The sequence below is a fragment of the Indicator indicator genome, chromosome 24 (genome assembly GCF_027791375.1).
Source record: "Indicator indicator isolate 239-I01 chromosome 24, UM_Iind_1.1, whole genome shotgun sequence".
In the NCBI taxonomy this organism is placed as follows: Eukaryota; Metazoa; Chordata; class Aves; order Piciformes; family Indicatoridae; genus Indicator; species Indicator indicator.
This window is the reverse complement of record NC_072033.1, coordinates 1,609,901-1,631,513: the sequence shown is the minus strand read 5'-3', so window position 1 is coordinate 1,631,513 and position 21,613 is coordinate 1,609,901. Positions and strand designations below refer to the sequence as shown.

Here is a 21,613-nt window from a genome sequence, read left to right as displayed (position 1 = left end):
CTGCTGTCATCTGTGCCACCCCTGCCAGGGCTAACAGCTTGCTTTGCTCTTTCAGTGAGCCCAGCTCAGAGGCAGGAGGAGCCACAGCAGCACCAGGTAGTGGCTGAAGAGGAGCGGCCAAGGAGACAGAGAAGAAGGCGGCGTCCAGCACGGCGCCAGAATCAGGTGTGAGATCCCACCCTGGGCTTAGCTCAGCTCCGTGGCTGCGTGCTGGAGCCCTGCAGCGTGCCCTCCATGCCTGTTCTCATGCTCTGCTCTTTTGTTCTCTTCCAGTTCTCCTGCCAGTACCGCTGCTTCTCAGTGTTGAGGACTGCTGGAACTAGCAACAGGCCTGATGTGGAGAGAGGCGGGAAGAGTAGGTGCACCTTTGCTTGTGACTACAGCCTGGGGGAGGAGGGCTTCTGAAGCCTATCAAGTGAGAGAGCTTCTGGACCCAGACTACAGAAGCAGCTTGAACAGCCTGGAGAGGTGCTGCTGGCTTGGCAGCTGGCGCTAGAGGCGCACCCGGGGGGCACTTTAAGCGGGAAGGAGGAGGGCTTGAGGGGTTTATCCCCATTAGTGTGTCATGAAAAGTCCTACCCAGTGGGTCCTGCTTTATGAGCAGCACAAGAGGACATTCTTTTTCTGTCCAAAGCTCGGGGCCATTCGGAGCCCTGGCAGTTCCTGCTTAAGGACTTCTTTCTCCTCCTTGGTGCACCTCACTTCTTCACTTGGACAACGACAAGAGATCGGCCAAGTTAGTTTTCAGGCTGCCAGCCTAATGCCAGCTTGGTGTGAGCTGGCATCGATTTAAGGGCACCTGTAAGGCCAAACCAAGCAGAGTCCCTCGAGGACACATTTTCTTCAGAACCAGCTGTTGTCACACCTTGTCTCCTCTTTTTGTCTGATTCAGTTCTGCACTCTCCATGCTAGCAGGTGCACTTGTCAGGAGTGATCCTCCTGAAGGCTCTGGCTCAGCAATGAATTTGCAGGAGAAATGAGAATCTCCTCTTTTTAGAGGAGATCCTAGAGAAAGGGATGATACAAGGTGATGTGATGTGCTCTTGGTAGGATATCTGGCCACAGCGTTCCAGATCCTGTGTTTCCACTTTGGTGCCAGCACAAAGAGCTCCTCACTGTATCAGGTTACAGAATGTGGCCTGCTGTGTTGCCATCCATAAGGCCAAAATATAAGATCCCACTTTCAGAAAGGGACGCTACAATGTGATGTGGTTTGCTCTTGGCACCATCCCACTTTTCCTAATCCTGTGTTCTCCTTCTTCTCTGCAGTAATTCTGCCACCGTCGGCTCTGGCTCAGCTCAGTAAGTGAATATTTGACTGGGGAACTACAACATTAGGTTTGGCTAGTTTATTCACTACAATTAGGAATAGGAGCAACTCCCACAGGATTTTGGTGATCTCCTAAAACGTGACTTCAATGGAGAAAATGAGACAAATTCGTTCCAGAGATGCATTCTGGAAGCACTTTTTGTCTGCAGAGTTGGGCTGCCCAGGGCATGAATCAAGCTGCTCAGAACTCTCAGCAGGGCACAGAGTAATGGTTACAGCTAAGCCAGGAAACTCTTTGTCTCAGCCTGCTCGTTCTGGATGCTGCTGTCTGGAGCAAAACTGACTTGAAAGATAAAATAAGTGACAGTTAGCTTTGAAATGGGGACAAGGATCACTGCATCAGCACTGCACATGGTCCTTACTGGCCTTTGGGATTTGGAGGAGCTGCAATAACGGTGTGAGAGGAATGCTCTCCCCTAGTCCCTGCCCCCTTCTCTTGGTAATGTGCAGTCTCCAAAAGCTTCAGCAACGTGTCACTGGCCTTTCACAGCGGCAATTTGTTTCTTCTTCCTCACCAGGCCAACTCAACACCTCGTCCCCTATGGTGTTCCGGCTGACCAATCCAAATGGCAACCGCAGCACTCACTGTGGAGTGCTGGAATTTGTTGCTGAGGAGGGCATCTGCTACCTCCCACCTTGGGTGAGTCGTCTCACGCTGAAGCCTGGACACGTGAGGAGCAGGAGCAGAGAATGGGCAGTGCCAGAGGAAAAAGGATGTTTGCTGAGAGCCCCTGGCTGTCCCTGCTGGTCCTGTTCCTACAACAGCTTCCAGGCCCAGCTCAGGCTTCCCTCCAGGAGAGTTGAACTCAGCAAGCAAAGCAGCCTGCTCGTTCCGCTGCAGCAGGCTGTGCTCCCTGGCATGAAAGGATGGGAAGCTGGCATGGTGCAGGGAAGAGAGCAGGCCCAGCAAGGCAAGGGGATGAGAAACATTGGTGGTTGGTGTCTGTGTTCATTCTTGTAGGTGATGCAGCTCTTGGAGCTGGAAGAGGGAGAGGTGCTGCAGGTGGAGAACGTCCAGCTGCAAATGTGCACTCAAGTCACATTGCAGCCCCAGAGCCCAGAGTTTTTGGACATCACTGATGTCAGAGCAGTGTATCCTTCCCAGCAGTCTTGGAGCAGTTTTTCTCCCTGTTGGAATGCTGAAGCAGAGCTGTGCAGGCGTGGCTCACACTCTCCCAGTGGGAGCTACCTCCTGCTGCTGCTTCTGCAAAGTAAAAGGGTGGAGAGCTTCTCTGCAGAGCTGTTGCCAGCTCCTGGAACAAAGTGTAGCTGGCAGCCAAGCAGCCTGAACCTTGGCTTGATGTGCAATGAGCCCGAGTGTGCTCTAGAGGAACTTGCACAGCCTGGCGTTCAACAAGAGGCTGTCTGCAGCACTGATGACTTCTGAGCCACCCTTGAGAGATCAAGGGTCAGAGTTTTCTATTGATGTGGCATTGAACACAGCTGTTTGACCTTAACCCCTTGCCAAGACTGGAAGATGACTTGAGGCACTGGCCTTGCCTCACCACTGGAGACCTTGTGCCCATCACCTACAATGCCAAGGTACAGTAGAGCTGAGAAGGGAAATTCTGCCCCATGGAACCAAGGAAGCTGCTGGGCTTCAGCAGAGCTTTCCCTTTGCACAAGGTGAGCTCTGCCATGGGCAATCTCTCACTGTTCACCACTCTGCCAGGTCTATGAGCTTCGGGTGATGGGGACAAGGCCGGCTGAGGCAGTGATCATCACCGATTGTGACATCAATGTAAGTGAAAGCTGAGCCAGAATTCTGCTTCTGCTGCATCCTCCCAAAAGGAGAGGACATCATTTGAGAGTCCCCCATGCTCCCTTGGAGCACACCCCTGGCCAGGGTCCTGAGCTGTACTGCAGGTCCCACCAGGTGACTCTAGAGCCCAGATCTGGAGGCTGGGAGTCAAGGTGGTTCATCCCCTGGGGTTGATTTAACAGCCCTGCCTTCATTCAAACCCCAATGATATTGTGGGGTGCTGCTTTGCTGCTCTGTTTCATTGCCATGCTCCGACTCATTGCTGGGAGGCTTAGTTTGTTTGCTTCCCAGTTCAACTGGTGTTGAACAAGCAAAGCTCAGGTCTTTGCTGATCAAACTGAAGGAGTGCTGCTTTGTGCAGTCTTGATGAACAGTGACACAGAGCTGGTAATCAAAAGAAACAGATCAGTCATGCTTCTTTTCATGCTGCTTCTGTCAATAGGTGGATATTGTCCCTCCCCTGGGCTACCAAGAGCCAAGGCATGAAGAGAGCCCAGTAAGTGAAGCTTCTGCCCTCCAAAATCACTGTCTCTAAACATCAGCCTTGCTTGTGGGGGAGCCCTGAGCTCCAACAGGCTTGGTTTTGCAAACAGGTTCTGAAGGCTAACCTTTCCTTGCCCCTTGCTTTTGCTGGGCTTCCTTAGGAGGTGGTTGCTTACCAACTGCTGCTTTGGGAAAAGGAGTTTTGTACAGTTTTGTCTGGCTGCAAATATGTGAAGCTGTCTTCATGTGCTCTGCATATCCCCAAGTGAACACCATGCAGTAACTGACTCTTCCCTCACAGGATGCTGAAGCAGGCCCCAGTGCAGGTGGCAGTGGATTTCCTGCTGGAGCAGGCCCCAGTGCAGGTGGCAGTGTCCCTGGCATTCGTGTAAGTCCTCTACTGCTGCCCTGCTCTGCACGTTGTCAAACGCTGAAAGTTGTTCCAAACAAGTGCAGAATGCTGGGAGCTGCTCTGAGAGCTGCTGCTGGCCTCACCGGCAAGGATCTACAAATGTTTTGTGGTGCTCCCAGCAGGAGGAGTCTGAATGGCTGTCCTTAGGGGGCAGTCCAGAGACAGGAGCCTAAAACATGCCTACAGCCAGTGGTCATCAGCTTGTAGAGAGACTAAAGAGAAACTTGGTGACCCCCAGAGTGCAGTGCCAATGATAGCAACTGATAAGAGAGCACAGCAGCCCTGTGCCAAGGGTTTTCAAATGCAAGATGTGGGTACATGACAACTCCTCCTGTCCCCACAGGCATTCTCTGGAAGAGGACACAGACTGCTGGAGGGCAAGGGGGAGGAAGATGCAGAGCCTCATCCAGCTCCAGCAGCCACTCCAAGGTATGGCCCTTCCACTCAGTTGTCAGCAAGGGAAGGATCCCTGCTAGGCTGACTGGGACAGCCCTGGCTCCTTCAGCTGCAGCTGCTGAGTTCATGCTGCCAAAACTCTCCCAGCCACTGTATTCAGCTGCTCTCAAATTCCTCCTTTCATGGCATTTTTGTGCTTCTTTTCCAGAGGAATCCCAAACTATGACTTCAAGCCAGGAAGAATCACCTTCCTGAGAGACTCTCAGCCCCCAGCTAGGAGAGCCAACAGAGAGGTAAATAAAGGTGGATCCTTCCCCAGTTTGCACAGGGCCCTGTGCACAACCACTGCCCACGTCTGTGCTTCTCTGGTTTTTGCCAGCACACTGCTCTCCAAAGGGGGTAGGAGTTCCACAGGGCCTGGAGTTAGGAGGAAGCAGCCTGCCATGGCCTCGCTTGCTGCTGTGAGCAGCCTGGCCTGAGAGGAGCTGCAAGAGCCAGCAGCTGTGTGCTGCAGCTGGCTGAAAGGGCACTGCAAGGCTCCTGGCTTACGGCCAGGAAGAAAGTGTTAGGCTGTAGGTGAAGGATAGGCAACGTCCACAGCCCCTTGCTGTGCTGCTGCAACCTTCTTTGTATCAGTGGCTCAGCTGCCCTCATGCACAGGCAGTGAGCAGAGAGCTAACAACCTCCTTTCCCTCTTTCTTTTCTCCCTCTTTCCTTTCTCCAGGAGGAAGATGGAAGCCAGTTTATTCCCTTCTCAGGGAAAGGCTATGCGCTGGGCAGGAAGGAGTGAAAACCCTCATCCGTGGAGCATTTATTCAAATAGCAGATAACTACAGAAACAGCTGATAGCAAAAACAAAACAAACAAAAAAAGAACAAAAAAAAACCCCAAAACCCCTAACCAACCAACCAAAACTAAACCAACCCATAAAATATACCAAACAAACAAAAAACAAACCCCCAAATGACCAAAAAACCAAAACAAGAAAAAAATTAGTTAGAAAAAAATTAGTTTTCATCATCTTAGTGGAAATATAATGGTCTCTAGGGTGTGAACCTGGCAGAAGAAGATCATACTTCTGATGCCAGCCAAAATGGAGGTAGGTACCCAGACAGAGCCCCCCAGGAGGATGCAATGATTCAGGTCCTGGCAGTAGTAAGTGCCTCAGGCTGTCCTTGCTAGCAGGGAGCTCTGCATGCTGAGCACAGAGGTGGATATGGTTGGGCAGGAGAAGATAGAAGTGGATGAATATTCAGAGGAGGAAATGGAAGAAGTGGATGAGGACAGACAGGAGCTGACACAGGAGGACCAGGGTCCCCCAGCAAACCAGCTGTGTGCTGCCCATCCTGTGCCCACAGCTGGGTTGGGTCATCTGCTGCCAATCTGGAGCTGTGGCTGGGGAGGGGGAGCCCCACTGTTGGAATGCAGCAGGCTGTTCCCTTCTCCTGCTGCCCTCAGCACCCTCCTGCTTTGGGCAGGGAGCCATTTCTTAGGGCTCAGCAACCCAAGAGTAACCCTAAGGCCAGGCAGGGCTCAGCACTGCCTTTCAAATGCAAGATGTGGGTACATGACAACTCCTCCTGTCCCCACAGGCATTCTCTGGAAGAGGACACAGACTGCTGGAGGGCAAGGGGGAGGAAGATGCAGAGCCTCATCCAGCTCCAGCAGCCACTCCAAGGTATGGCCCTTCCACTCAGTTGTCAGCAAGGGAAGGATCCCTGCTAGGCTGACTGGGACAGCCCTGGCTCCTTCAGCTGCAGCTGCTGAGTTCATGCTGCCAAAACTCTCCCAGCCACTGTATTCAACTGCTCTTAAATTCCTCCTTTCATGGCATTTTTGTGCTTCTTTTCCAGAGGAATCCCAAACTATGACTTCAAGCCAGGAAGAATCACCTTCCTGAGAGACTCTCAGCCCCCAGCTAGGAGAGCCAACAGAGAGGTAAATAAAGGTGGATCCTTCCCCAGTTTGCACAGGGCCCTGTGCACAACCACTGCCCACGTCTGTGCTTCTCTGGTTTTTGCCAGCACACTGCTCTCCAAAGGGGGTAGGAGTTCCACAGGGCCTGGAGTTAGGAGGAAGCAGCCTGCCATGGCCTCGCTTGCTGCTGTGAGCAGCCTGGCCTGAGAGGAGCTGCAAGAGCCAGCAGCTGTGTGCTGCAGCTGGCTGAAAGGGCACTGCAAGGCTCCTGGCTTACGGCCAGGAAGAAAGTGTTAGGCTGTAGGTGAAGGATAGGCAACGTCCACAGCCCCTTGCTGTGCTGCTGCAACCTTCTTTGTATCAGTGGCTCAGCTGCCCTCATGCACAGGCAGTGAGCAGAGAGCTAACAACCTCCTTTCCCTCTTTCCTTGCTCCAGGAGGAAGCTGCAAGCCACTTCATTGCTTTCTCAGAGAAAGACCATGTCCATGGCATGAAGGAGAGAAAACCCTCATCTGTGGAGCCATTATTCAAATAGCAGATAACTAAAGGAACAAGAAAACAAAACAAAACAAAACAAAACAAAAAAAAAAAAAAAAAAAAAAAAAAAAACACCCGAACACAAACAAAATTCCCCCAACAACAAACAAAAACACCCACAAAAAACCGAACACAAAAACCCCCAAACCCCCATACTTTTTAAAAAATAAATAAAATATTACAAATTCATTACTATGTCATCATCTCAGTGAATAGACAATGGTCTCTATGGTCACTGTGGTGTGAACCTGGCAGAAGAGGATCATACTTCTGATGCCAGCCAAAATGGAGGTGGGTACCCAGACAGAGCTCCCCAGGAGGATGCAATGATTCAGGTCCTGGCTGTAGGGAGTGCCTCAGGCTCTCCTTGCTAGCAGGGAGCTGTTGTGGTGAAGGTACCATATGCCCAGAATTATGCCCCAAATACTGTACAACTTGTCCCAACATGTTTGGGCAAGTTCCCCCTTCCTGTAAACAACTGCATGCACCCAGCCCTTGGGATGCTCATGCTTCCTCCAAGTAAGGGAGCCATTTCTTAGGGCTCAGCAACCCAAGTGTAACCCTAAGGCCAGGCTGGGCTCAGCACTGCCTTTCAAATACGAGATGTGGGTACATGGCAACTCCTATGGATTTCTTTGCGTTTGCTTTGCTTTGCTTTGCACTGTACCACTGCAGCACTGTCCTTTGTAAAGAGCCTTTCCATTGGGCTTTCCAATATGATCCAATCCTGAGTGTGAGCAGTTTTCTCTTGCCCCTTTTGGAAGAGATAAAAGAGCAAATCTCTCTCGCTCTACACTACCACACCAGCGTGTCCCGGGGCTGTGGCACCTCCAGTGCCCATCAGGACAAAGCCCAAGCCACAGCTGAGCCACTTGGCAACCCCCAGCTCTGCTGGGCCAGGGGCTGCTCCTGGGGCCAACAGCCACGTCCCTGCCTTTGCCTCCAGGTTCATTGGAGCTGTGGGGACTGGTTCCCAGGAGCGAGGAAAGGCACAGCCAAGCAAGGCCTGCCCTGGCTGCAGGAGCAGACAGGACGTTCAGGCAGGAGGTTCAGGCAGGACCTTCTGGTGGGCCTCAGCCTAGCAGAAGGAGGCATCAGGGCCTGCAGCAGGCAGCTGAGCCCAGAGCATTCCCCTGGGCAGCTGGGGCCAGTGCACACCACTCTGACCCTCCCTGGCAGAGTGCCCAACCCCTTCCCAGGTCTTCCCCTGGGAAAAGGGAGTCAGGATAGGTGCTGCTGGCCAGTCCCCCGGGAGCAAGGCAGCTGGAAGCACCGCACTGTGCTGCCTTCTGCTGCCATCTCTGCCACCCTTGCCAGGGGCTAACGGTTTGCTTTGCCCTTTGAGTGAGTCCAGCTCAGAGGCAGGAGGAGCCACAGCAGCACCAGCTGGCTGAAGAGGAGGGGCCAAGGAGAAGCAGAAGGCTTCCAGCATGGGCCCAGAATCAGCTGTGAGATCCCAGCTTGCACCCTCACATCAAACAGCTGCCCAGCAGGCAGGCAGGCAGGCACCACACTGGCAGGGGCAGCAGGGCAGGGCAGGGCTCTGGGCTGGGCCCCATGGCAGTGAGCAGAGGCCCATGAGGGCACAGGGCAGGATGGGGCAGGGCCTGGCTGGTTCCTCTGGAGAGCTGCACTGCAGGCCCCTTTAGGTGACTCTAGTGCCTAGCACTGGATGTTTGCAGTCAACATGGTTCAGCCTTCTTTGTATCAGTGGCTCAGCTGCCCTCATGCACAGGCAGTGAGCAGAGAGCTAACAACCTCCTTTCCCTCTTTCCTTGCTCCAGGAGGAAGCTTGCAAGCCAGTTCATTCCCTTCTCAGGGAAAGACCACGTGCTGGGCAAGAAGGAATGAAAACCCTGAGCTGTGGAGCCTTTACTCAAGCACTAGATAAATACAGGAACAGTTGTTAGCATCTGGGTTGTGGTTACTGCAGCTGCCAGGCGAGCTGGCTCTGCAACACAGCAACACTGCTACCACTTTGGGTTCCTGTCTCGCACTGCAGCTGTCAGACTCTTCCCAGATCCCCCAAGGTCCCTAATTCCCCCCCACCATGCACACTCTCCAGGGTCATGGATGCTAAGAACCCTGTCCTGTGTGTCTGCTTGGCTGCCAAGGGCAGGGCCAATGCACTTTCCTGCTTGGCTTTTGGCTTAGGAGCTGCCACCTCATGCTTGAGGGGGAAGAGAAAATGGAGGTGGAAATGGAGGAGCAAGACGAGATGGAGCTGGAGGTGGCCGGGGAGGATATGCTGGAGGTAGATGAATATTCAGAGGTAGGAATGGAGCTTGATGAGGAAGGAAAGGAGACAATGCAGGTGGACCTGTGTCTGTCAGGACAAAGCCCAAGCCACAGCTGAGCCGCTTGGGAAGCCCTCAGCTCTGCTGGGCCAGGGGCTGCTCCTTGGGCCAACAGCCACATCCCTGCCTTTGCCTCCAGCTTCGTCACAGTTGTGAGGACTGCAGCAGAAGGAAGTCTCTTAGAGGAGATTTGTTCTTTGTCTTGCCCTGCTCCCAAAGCCCTTCTGCACACAAACCCAACAAAGCAATTAAAAGCACAAAATAGGCTTTAATTCATCTCTAGGGTCATGTTGAAGTTGATGGTGTCCAGGTGGGCTTGGAATGACTCCAGAAACAGAGACTCCTCCACCTCTCCGGGCAGCCTGTTCCAGCACTTGACCACCCCCAAAGTACCGAAGTTCCTCCTCATCTTTAGATGGAACTTCTCATCTCCAAACCTGTCACTGGCACCCCTCGTGCTGTTGCTGGGCACCACTGACAAAAGACTGGCCTCATGCTCCTGACACCCACCATTAAGTGTTTCTAAGCATTCCCATTGCCCCCTCAGTCCTTTCTTCCCAGGCTAGGAAGCCCCCAGTCCCTCAGCCTTTCCTCCTAAGACAACTCTTCTATTCTCCTCAGCATCTCTGTGGCCTTTGCTGGACTCTCTCAAGCATTGCCCTGCCCCTCTGTAACTGGGCAGCCCAACACCGGACACACAACTCCTGATGAGGCCTCACCAGGGCAGGGCAGGGCAGAGCAGGGCAGAGGGGGAGGAAAACTTGCCCCAACCTGCCTGCCACAGGCTTCTGCATCACCTCAGCATACCCTTGGCCTTCTGGGCCACAAGGCACACTGCTGGCTCATGGGCTTGGAGCCAGGTGGCAATCGCTCTCCTCTCCCAAGGGACGAGCAGTACGACGAGAGGAAACACTCCCAAGCCGCACCAGGGGAGCTGCAGGTTGCACATTAAAGGAACCTTCGTCCCTCAAAGGCTTCTCAGACACTGCCACAGGCTGCCCAGGGAGGGACTTGAATCCCCAGCCCTGGAAGGCTTTCAGAGCTGCACAGCTGTGGTGCTGAGGGACATTTGTCAGCCCCAGCCAAGGCAGAGGTGCACAACCCTTGGTCTCGGTGCTCTCACAGGGAGCAGCTGCCGCTCGCGGGGCCCACGCTCCAACGGCGGCTGCGCCCCAGCAGGCCCCGGCCGGCGCATGCGCAGGGGTAGGGCTAGCGGAGCCCAGGGGCCCGCAGGAAGGGCGGAAGTGACGCCCTGATCCCCTGCTGCTCAGCGCCATGTTTGTTTGGGGCTGCAATGAGCTCCCTGTCGGCAGCGTGAGCAGGAGGGAAGCGCTGTTGGTGCGCCGGGCGGCGCCAGGTCCACAACTGGCAGAGCATGGCCCTGAGCTTCTCTTGCTAAGGTCTTTTAAACACCTCCAGCGATGGGGACTCCAGCACCTCCTGGGGCAGCCTGTTCCGCTCCCCCATGACCCTTTCAGTGAAGACATTTTTCCTAACAGCTAAGCAGAGCCTCCCCCGGCACGATTTCAGGTCTCTTCCTCCCATCTGTCACTTGTTCCTTAACAGAAGAGGCTGGTTCCCACCTGTCTCCCACCTCCTTTCAGGCTCTTGTAGAGAGCAATGAGGCCTCCCCTTAGCCTCCTCGTCTCCAGACTGAACACCTCCAGCTCCTTCCGCTGCTCCTCCCCAGCCCTGTGCTCCAGACCCTTCCCCAGCTTCGTTGCCCTTCTCTTGAGCAGTTCCAGCCCCTCAGGCTCCTTTTTCGTGAGAGGCTCAAACTGACCCCCGTGCTCATGATGTGGCCTCCCCAGTGCCTGGCACAGGGCTAAGATCACTGCCTGGTCCTGCTGGCCACATTATTGCTGATCCAAGCCAAGATGCTGATACAGAGAAACAGAAAAAGCTCAACAGCTAAGACTGTTCAGTAGGTATTCTTTAATCGTTTCTGTACAGCACTAGACACAGCACTGGACACACAGGGGGTGTGATGTCCAGGCTGGGAAAGATATGCTGCAGGTAAAGGAATATTCAGAGGGGTCAGTGGAGGTTGATGAAGAAGGAAAAGGAGACAGTGCAGTTGGACCAGGGCCCCCCAGCAAAGCAGGTGAGTACTGCCCATCCTGTGCCCAGATCTGGCTTGGGTCACCTGCTAACAAGCTGGGGCTGTGGCTGGGGGTGGTGATCTCCACTGCAGGGACACAGCACCCTGTCCCCTTCTTACGGTGGCACAAAACCAGCCACTGTGCTGCCCTGAGAACCTGTCGGGTCCCCTTGTCGTGCTGGCACAACTGCCACTATCGTGCTGCCCTCAGCACCCACCCGCTTTGTGCAAGGAGCCATTTCTTAGGGCTCAGCAACCCAAGCACAGATGGCGAGGCAGGGCTCAGCAATGGCAGCAGAGTCCTGCTCTGCCCAGTGTGCCCCAGGGCTGTGACGCATCCAGTGCCCGTCAGGACAAAGCCCAAGCAGCAGCTGAGCCCCTCAGGAACCCCTCAGGAACCCCTCAGCTCTGCTGGGCCAGGGGCTGCTCCTTGGGCCAACAGCCACATTCCTGCCTTTGCCTCCAGGTTCATCAGAGTTGTGGGGTCTGGTGCAGAACAAACAAATTTAGGAAGATTTGTTCTTTCTTTGTTGTGGGCTAGTTTATTTTTTTTCAGTAATTTGTTTAAGTCCTTTTGTAAAACATGTTTGGTTTTGTCTTTCGGTGAATATGTTTGTTTAAGTCCTTCTGTAAGTATAGAATCACAGGATTGTCAGGGTTGAAAGGGACCCCAAGGACCACCTCGTTCCAACCCCCCTGCCACGGGCAGGGACACTTTCCACTAGATCCCAGAGCCACCTAAATTTATTTGTTTATTCTTTCTTCAGATTCATCGATTCATGGAATGGTTTGGGTTGGAAGGCACTGTCAAGACCATCTCATTCCAACACCCCCACCATAGGCAGGGACACCTCCCACTCAATCAGGTTGCCCAAGGCCTCATCCAACCCAGCTTTGAACACTGTCAGGCAGGAGGCATCCTCAACGTCCCTGAGCAGCCTGTCCCAGTGTCTCCCCATTGGTGGAAAGAATTTCTTCCTAATTTCCAGTCTCAGTCTCCCCTCCTCAAGCTTCAATCATTCCCCCTCAGTCCTGTCACTTCCAGCCCTGGTCAAAAGTCTGTCCCCAGGTCTCCTGTAGCCCCTTCAGGTATTGGAAGGCTGCAGTAAGGTCTCCCTGGAGCTTTCTCTTCTCCAGGCTGCCCAGCAAAATGTTTCTGTCTTTCTCTAAACACATTTGTTTATCTTTTCCATAAATATATTTATTCCTCTTCTCCAAAGCCAGGCTCTGTCTCATCCTTGCACTGGCTTTGGGCACAGGTGGGGTGTGCCCAGCTGGGGTTTTGCCCTTGCTCTGGTTCCTGGGCTGGAGGCAGCTGGAGGTGCCGGCACAGCCACTCTGGGGGCAGGGGGAGCTGAGCAGAGCGGGGAGGGGGTCTCACCTGGGGAGGTGGCCCCAGCTGGCACCTTGGCAGCACTGCACCATTGCAGGGCCCCAGGAGCGAGGCCGGGCCTGGGCCAGAGCCCGAGAGTGAGCAGGGCAGAGCGTGGGTGTGTGGGAGAGAGGGAAGGAGCAGCCAAGCAAGGCCTGCCCTGGCTGCTCCCTGCTGCTGGCGGTGCCCCCGGGACCTGCTCCCCACTCGGGGTGCCCCTTGCAGTGGGCAGCGCAGGCTGTGGGGGGGAGGCTGCCTGGGGCTGTGGGCAGAGGGGGCTGCTGCAGGGGGGCTGCGCTGAGGCCCGAGGGTGCCCCTGGGCACTCCTTAGCCACGGCCCAGGCCTGTCCCTCCCCAGCCACTGCCGAAGCCACTCAGGAGCTGAGGTCTACCCCAGGCCCTCCCCACGGAGCCGGGCAGGAGCGGGTGGGGAGCGCTGCCAGCCCCACTGCCAGCAGCCTCAGAAAGACAACCCGGAGCATCCTAGCTGCTGTGATTGCAGCAGGGCTTGAAAGGGACACAGAGGGACAGCCCTGCTCTGGCCCAGGTTCCTCTGCTTGCCATCCCCTCTGCCACCATGGTGACAGGATGCAGTCTGGGGCAAGGGGCCTTGGCCACAGCCTGGGGTGATTGTGACCTCACAGAGGCCCCGGGGTGCATAAATGCCCCCAAACAACCCCCCCAGGTCAGTGGAGCATTTGCCACGGACGCTGGAGGATCAGGTTGGCCTTGGGCTGCACCGAGGTCCCCAGACTCAGGCATTTGCTGTGCGGCAAAGGACTTGTGGTGATGCCACGGAGATCCGAGAGGAACAAGAGGCCACGGTCCAGCTCTGCCCAGCATCCTGCAGCAGGCAGCAGCAGGCAGGAGGAGCAGGCAGGACCTTCTGATGGGCCTCCACCTAGCAGAAGGAGAAGGCTCCAGCAGGTCCCTCAGGAGACAGGTGAGCCCAGAGCACTCCCCTGGCAGCTGGGGCCAGTGCACAGTTGTCTGAACCCTCCCTGGCGGAGCGGGTTGGGCAAAGTGCCCAGCCCATTCCCAGGTCTTCCCCTGGGAAAAGGCAGGCTCCTGGGGGACCAGGAGCATGGCAGCTGGAAGCACCACATCGTGCTGCCTTCTGCTGTCATCTGTGCCACCCCTGCCAGGGCTAACAGCTTGCTTTGCTCTTTCAGTGAGCCCAGCTCAGAGGCAGGAGGAGCCACAGCAGCACCAGGTAGTGGCTGAAGAGGAGCGGCCAAGGAGACAGAGAAGAAGGCGGCGTCCAGCACGGCGCCAGAATCAGGTGTGAGATCCCACCCTGGGCTTAGCTCAGCTCCGTGGCTGCGTGCTGGAGCCCTGCAGCGTGCCCTCCATGCCTGTTCTCATGCTCTGCTCTTTTGTTCTCTTCCAGTTCTCCTGCCAGTACCGCTGCTTCTCAGTGTTGAGGACTGCTGGAACTAGCAACAGGCCTGATGTGGAGAGAGGCGGGAAGAGTAGGTGCACCTTTGCTTGTGACTACAGCCTGGGGGAGGAGGGCTTCTGAAGCCTATCAAGTGAGAGAGCTTCTGGACCCAGACTACAGAAGCAGCTTGAACAGCCTGGAGAGGTGCTGCTGGCTTGGCAGCTGGCGCTAGAGGCGCACCCGGGGGGCACTTTAAGCGGGAAGGAGGAGGGCTTGAGGGGTTTATCCCCATTAGTGTGTCATGAAAAGTCCTACCCAGTGGGTCCTGCTTTATGAGCAGCACAAGAGGACATTCTTTTTCTGTCCAAAGCTCGGGGCCATTCGGAGCCCTGGCAGTTCCTGCTTAAGGACTTCTTTCTCCTCCTTGGTGCACCTCACTTCTTCACTTGGACAACGACAAGAGATCGGCCAAGTTAGTTTTCAGGCTGCCAGCCTAATGCCAGCTTGGTGTGAGCTGGCATCGATTTAAGGGCACCTGTAAGGCCAAACCAAGCAGAGTCCCTCGAGGACACATTTTCTTCAGAACCAGCTGTTGTCACACCTTGTCTCCTCTTTTTGTCTGATTCAGTTCTGCACTCTCCATGCTAGCAGGTGCACTTGTCAGGAGTGATCCTCCTGAAGGCTCTGGCTCAGCAATGAATTTGCAGGAGAAATGAGAATCTCCTCTTTTTAGAGGAGATCCTAGAGAAAGGGATGATACAAGGTGATGTGATGTGCTCTTGGTAGGATATCTGGCCACAGCGTTCCAGATCCTGTGTTTCCACTTTGGTGCCAGCACAAAGAGCTCCTCACTGTATCAGGTTACAGAATGTGGCCTGCTGTGTTGCCATCCATAAGGCCAAAATATAAGATCCCACTTTCAGAAAGGGACGCTACAATGTGATGTGGTTTGCTCTTGGCACCATCCCACTTTTCCTAATCCTGTGTTCTCCTTCTTCTCTGCAGTAATTCTGCCACCGTCGGCTCTGGCTCAGCTCAGTAAGTGAATATTTGACTGGGGAACTACAACATTAGGTTTGGCTAGTTTATTCACTACAATTAGGAATAGGAGCAACTCCCACAGGATTTTGGTGATCTCCTAAAACGTGACTTCAATGGAGAAAATGAGACAAATTCGTTCCAGAGATGCATTCTGGAAGCACTTTTTGTCTGCAGAGTTGGGCTGCCCAGGGCATGAATCAAGCTGCTCAGAACTCTCAGCAGGGCACAGAGTAATGGTTACAGCTAAGCCAGGAAACTCTTTGTCTCAGCCTGCTCGTTCTGGATGCTGCTGTCTGGAGCAAAACTGACTTGAAAGATAAAATAAGTGACAGTTAGCTTTGAAATGGGGACAAGGATCACTGCATCAGCACTGCACATGGTCCTTACTGGCCTTTGGGATTTGGAGGAGCTGCAATAACGGTGTGAGAGGAATGCTCTCCCCTAGTCCCTGCCCCCTTCTCTTGGTAATGTGCAGTCTCCAAAAGCTTCAGCAACGTGTCACTGGCCTTTCACAGCGGCAATTTGTTTCTTCTTCCTCACCAGGCCAACTCAACACCTCGTCCCCTATGGTGTTCCGGCTGACCAATCCAAATGGCAACCGCAGCACTCACTGTGGAGTGCTGGAATTTGTTGCTGAGGAGGGCATCTGCTACCTCCCACCTTGGGTGAGTCGTCTCACGCTGAAGCCTGGACACGTGAGGAGCAGGAGCAGAGAATGGGCAGTGCCAGAGGAAAAAGGATGTTTGCTGAGAGCCCCTGGCTGTCCCTGCTGGTCCTGTTCCTACAACAGCTTCCAGGCCCAGCTCAGGCTTCCCTCCAGGAGAGTTGAACTCAGCAAGCAAAGCAGCCTGCTCGTTCCGCTGCAGCAGGCTGTGCTCCCTGGCATGAAAGGATGGGAAGCTGGCATGGTGCAGGGAAGAGAGCAGGCCCAGCAAGGCAAGGGGATGAGAAACATTGGTGGTTGGTGTCTGTGTTCATTCTTGTAGGTGATGCAGCTCTTGGAGCTGGAAGAGGGAGAGGTGCTGCAGGTGGAGAACGTCCAGCTGCAAATGTGCACTCAAGTCACATTGCAGCCCCAGAGCCCAGAGTTTTTGGACATCACTGATGTCAGAGCAGTGTATCCTTCCCAGCAGTCTTGGAGCAGTTTTCTCCCTGTTGGAATGCTGAAGCAGAGCTGTGCAGGCGTGGCTCACACTCTCCCAGTGGGAGCTACCTCCTGCTGCTGCTTCTGCAAAGTAAAAGGGTGGAGAGCTTCTCTGCAGAGCTGTTGCCAGCTCCTGGAACAAAGTGTAGCTGGCAGCCAAGCAGCCTGAACCTTGGCTTGATGTGCAATGAGCCCGAGTGTGCTCTAGAGGAACTTGCACAGCCTGGCGTTCAACAAGAGGCTGTCTGCAGCACTGATGACTTCTGAGCCACCCTTGAGAGATCAAGGGTCAGAGTTTTCTATTGATGTGGCATTGAACACAGCTGTTTGACCTTAACCCCTTGCCAAGACTGGAAGATGACTTGAGGCACTGGCCTTGCCTCACCACTGGAGACCTTGTGCCCATCACCTACAATGCCAAGGTACAGTAGAGCTGAGAAGGGAAATTCTGCCCCATGGAACCAAGGAAGCTGCTGGGCTTCAGCAGAGCTTTCCCTTTGCACAAGGTGAGCTCTGCCATGGGCAATCTCTCACTGTTCACCACTCTGCCAGGTCTATGAGCTTCGGGTGATGGGGACAAGGCCGGCTGAGGCAGTGATCATCACCGATTGTGACATCAATGTAAGTGAAAGCTGAGCCAGAATTCTGCTTCTGCTGCATCCTCCCAAAAGGAGAGGACATCATTTGAGAGTCCCCCATGCTCCCTTGGAGCACACCCCTGGCCAGGGTCCTGAGCTGTACTGCAGGTCCCACCAGGTGACTCTAGAGCCCAGATCTGGAGGCTGGGAGTCAAGGTGGTTCATCCCCTGGGGTTGATTTAACAGCCCTGCCTTCATTCAAACCCCAATGATATTGTGGGGTGCTGCTTTGCTGCTCTGTTTCATTGCCATGCTCCGACTCATTGCTGGGAGGCTTAGTTTGTTTGCTTCCCAGTTCAACTGGTGTTGAACAAGCAAAGCTCAGGTCTTTGCTGATCAAACTGAAGGAGTGCTGCTTTGTGCAGTCTTGATGAACAGTGACACAGAGCTGGTAATCAAAAGAAACAGATCAGTCATGCTTCTTTTCATGCTGCTTCTGTCAATAGGTGGATATTGTCCCTCCCCTGGGCTACCAAGAGCCAAGGCATGAAGAGAGCCCAGTAAGTGAAGCTTCTGCCCTCCAAAATCACTGTCTCTAAACATCAGCCTTGCTTGTGGGGGAGCCCTGAGCTCCAACAGGCTTGGTTTTGCAAACAGGTTCTGAAGGCTAACCTTTCCTTGCCCCTTGCTTTTGCTGGGCTTCCTTAGGAGGTGGTTGCTTACCAACTGCTGCTTTGGGAAAAGGAGTTTTGTACAGTTTTGTCTGGCTGCAAATATGTGAAGCTGTCTTCATGTGCTCTGCATATCCCCAAGTGAACACCATGCAGTAACTGACTCTTCCCTCACAGGATGCTGAAGCAGGCCCCAGTGCAGGTGGCAGTGGATTTCCTGCTGGAGCAGGCCCCAGTGCAGGTGGCAGTGTCCCTGGCATTCGTGTAAGTCCTCTACTGCTGCCCTGCTCTGCACGTTGTCAAACGCTGAAAGTTGTTCCAAACAAGTGCAGAATGCTGGGAGCTGCTCTGAGAGCTGCTGCTGGCCTCACCGGCAAGGATCTACAAATGTTTTGTGGTGCTCCCAGCAGGAGGAGTCTGAATGGCTGTCCTTAGGGGGCAGTCCAGAGACAGGAGCCTAAAACATGCCTACAGCCAGTGGTCATCAGCTTGTAGAGAGACTAAAGAGAAACTTGGTGACCCCCAGAGTGCAGTGCCAATGATAGCAACTGATAAGAGAGCACAGCAGCCCTGTGCCAAGGGTTTTCAAATGCAAGATGTGGGTACATGACAACTCCTCCTGTCCCCACAGGCATTCTCTGGAAGAGGACACAGACTGCTGGAGGGCAAGGGGGAGGAAGATGCAGAGCCTCATCCAGCTCCAGCAGCCACTCCAAGGTATGGCCCTTCCACTCAGTTGTCAGCAAGGGAAGGATCCCTGCTAGGCTGACTGGGACAGCCCTGGCTCCTTCAGCTGCAGCTGCTGAGTTCATGCTGCCAAAACTCTCCCAGCCACTGTATTCAGCTGCTCTCAAATTCCTCCTTTCATGGCATTTTTGTGCTTCTTTTCCAGAGGAATCCCAAACTATGACTTCAAGCCAGGAAGAATCACCTTCCTGAGAGACTCTCAGCCCCCAGCTAGGAGAGCCAACAGAGAGGTAAATAAAGGTGGATCCTTCCCCAGTTTGCACAGGGCCCTGTGCACAACCACTGCCCACGTCTGTGCTTCTCTGGTTTTTGCCAGCACACTGCTCTCCAAAGGGGGTAGGAGTTCCACAGGGCCTGGAGTTAGGAGGAAGCAGCCTGCCATGGCCTCGCTTGCTGCTGTGAGCAGCCTGGCCTGAGAGGAGCTGCAAGAGCCAGCAGCTGTGTGCTGCAGCTGGCTGAAAGGGCACTGCAAGGCTCCTGGCTTACGGCCAGGAAGAAAGTGTTAGGCTGTAGGTGAAGGATAGGCAACGTCCACAGCCCCTTGCTGTGCTGCTGCAACCTTCTTTGTATCAGTGGCTCAGCTGCCCTCATGCACAGGCAGTGAGCAGAGAGCTAACAACCTCCTTTCCCTCTTTCTTTTCTCCCTCTTTCCTTTCTCCAGGAGGAAGATGGAAGCCAGTTTATTCCCTTCTCAGGGAAAGGCTATGCGCTGGGCAGGAAGGAGTGAAAACCCTCATCCGTGGAGCATTTATTCAAATAGCAGATAACTACAGAAACAGCTGATAGCAAAAACAAAACAAACAAAAAAAGAACAAAAAAAAACCCCAAAACCCCTAACCAACCAACCAAAACTAAACCAACCCATAAAATATACCAAACAAACAAAAAACAAACCCCCAAATGACCAAAAAACCAAAACAAGAAAAAAATTAGTTAGAAAAAAATTAGTTTTCATCATCTTAGTGGAAATATAATGGTCTCTAGGGTGTGAACCTGGCAGAAGAAGATCATACTTCTGATGCCAGCCAAAATGGAGGTAGGTACCCAGACAGAGCCCCCCAGGAGGATGCAATGATTCAGGTCCTGGCAGTAGTAAGTGCCTCAGGCTGTCCTTGCTAGCAGGGAGCTCTGCATGCTGAGCACAGAGGTGGATATGGTTGGGCAGGAGAAGATAGAAGTGGATGAATATTCAGAGGAGGAAATGGAAGAAGTGGATGAGGACAGACAGGAGCTGACACAGGAGGACCAGGGTCCCCCAGCAAACCAGCTGTGTGCTGCCCATCCTGTGCCCACAGCTGGGTTGGGTCATCTGCTGCCAATCTGGAGCTGTGGCTGGGGAGGGGGAGCCCCACTGTTGGAATGCAGCAGGCTGTTCCCTTCTCCTGCTGCCCTCAGCACCCTCCTGCTTTGGGCAGGGAGCCATTTCTTAGGGCTCAGCAACCCAAGAGTAACCCTAAGGCCAGGCAGGGCTCAGCACTGCCTTTCAAATGCAAGATGTGGGTACATGACAACTCCTCCTGTCCCCACAGGCATTCTCTGGAAGAGGACACAGACTGCTGGAGGGCAAGGGGGAGGAAGATGCAGAGCCTCATCCAGCTCCAGCAGCCACTCCAAGGTATGGCCCTTCCACTCAGTTGTCAGCAAGGGAAGGATCCCTGCTAGGCTGACTGGGACAGCCCTGGCTCCTTCAGCTGCAGCTGCTGAGTTCATGCTGCCAAAACTCTCCCAGCCACTGTATTCAACTGCTCTTAAATTCCTCCTTTCATGGCATTTTTGTGCTTCTTTTCCAGAGGAATCCCAAACTATGACTTCAAGCCAGGAAGAATCACCTTCCTGAGAGACTCTCAGCCCCCAGCTAGGAGAGCCAACAGAGAGGTAAATAAAGGTGGATCCTTCCCCAGTTTGCACAGGGCCCTGTGCACAACCACTGCCCACGTCTGTGCTTCTCTGGTTTTTGCCAGCACACTGCTCTCCAAAGGGGGTAGGAGTTCCACAGGGCCTGGAGTTAGGAGGAAGCAGCCTGCCATGGCCTCGCTTGCTGCTGTGAGCAGCCTGGCCTGAGAGGAGCTGCAAGAGCCAGCAGCTGTGTGCTGCAGCTGGCTGAAAGGGCACTGCAAGGCTCCTGGCTTACGGCCAGGAAGAAAGTGTTAGGCTGTAGGTGAAGGATAGGCAACGTCCACAGCCCCTTGCTGTGCTGCTGCAACCTTCTTTGTATCAGTGGCTCAGCTGCCCTCATGCACAGGCAGTGAGCAGAGAGCTAACAACCTCCTTTCCCTCTTTCCTTTCTCCAGGAGGAAGCTGCAAGCCACTTCATTGCTTTCTCAGAGAAAGACCATGTCCATGGCATGAAGGAGAGAAAACCCTCATCTGTGGAGCCATTATTCAAATAGCAGATAACTAAAGGAACAAGAAAAAAAAAAAAAAACCAGAACACAAACAAAATTCCCCCAACAACAAACAAAAACACCCACAAAAAACCGAACACAAAAACCCCCAAACCCCCATACTTTTTAAAAAATAAATAAAATATTACAAATTCATTACTATGTCATCATCTCAGTGAATAGACAATGGTCTCTATGGTCACTGTGGTGTGAACCTGGCAGAAGAGGATCATACTTCTGATGCCAGCCAAAATGGAGGTGGGTACCCAGACAGAGCTCCCCAGGAGGATGCAATGATTCAGGTCCTGGCTGTAGGGAGTGCCTCAGGCTCTCCTTGCTAGCAGGGAGCTGTTGTGGTGAAGGTACCATATGCCCAGAATTATGCCCCAAATACTGTACAACTTGTCCCAACATGTTTGGGCAAGTTCCCCCTTCCTGTAAACAACTGCATGCACCCAGCCCTTGGGATGCTCATGCTTCCTCCAAGTAAGGGAGCCATTTCTTAGGGCTCAGCAACCCAAGTGTAACCCTAAGGCCAGGCTGGGCTCAGCACTGCCTTTCAAATACGAGATGTGGGTACATGGCAACTCCTATGGATTTCTTTGCGTTTGCTTTGCTTTGCTTTGCACTGTACCACTGCAGCACTGTCCTTTGTAAAGAGCCTTTCCATTGGGCTTTCCAATATGATCCAATCCTGAGTGTGAGCAGTTTTCTCTTGCCCCTTTTGGAAGAGATAAAAGAGCAAATCTCTCTCGCTCTACACTACCACACCAGCGTGTCCCGGGGCTGTGGCACCTCCAGTGCCCATCAGGACAAAGCCCAAGCCACAGCTGAGCCACTTGGCAACCCCCAGCTCTGCTGGGCCAGGGGCTGCTCCTGGGGCCAACAGCCACGTCCCTGCCTTTGCCTCCAGGTTCATTGGAGCTGTGGGGACTGGTTCCCAGGAGCGAGGAAAGGCACAGCCAAGCAAGGCCTGCCCTGGCTGCAGGAGCAGACAGGACGTTCAGGCAGGAGGTTCAGGCAGGACCTTCTGGTGGGCCTCAGCCTAGCAGAAGGAGG

General features: G+C 53.9%; 1 protein-coding gene across 1 annotated transcript; it reads left to right on the top strand.

Moving 5' to 3' along the window:
* Positions 1–9,026: 9,026 nt before the first annotated feature.
* On the top strand, positions 9,027–18,897 carry LOC128975312 (ubiquitin recognition factor in ER-associated degradation protein 1-like). Its single transcript, XM_054392143.1, has 13 exons — positions 9,027–9,162; positions 10,261–10,338; positions 13,781–13,890; positions 13,999–14,080; positions 14,995–15,027; positions 15,574–15,695; positions 16,017–16,147; positions 16,524–16,596; positions 16,727–16,795; positions 17,259–17,312; positions 18,055–18,140; positions 18,316–18,400; positions 18,832–18,897. The coding sequence occupies exons 1-13, from the start codon at positions 9,027–9,029 to the stop codon at positions 18,895–18,897; spliced, it is 1,125 nt and encodes a 374-aa protein (XP_054248118.1).
* Positions 18,898–21,613: the final 2,716 nt, after the last annotated feature.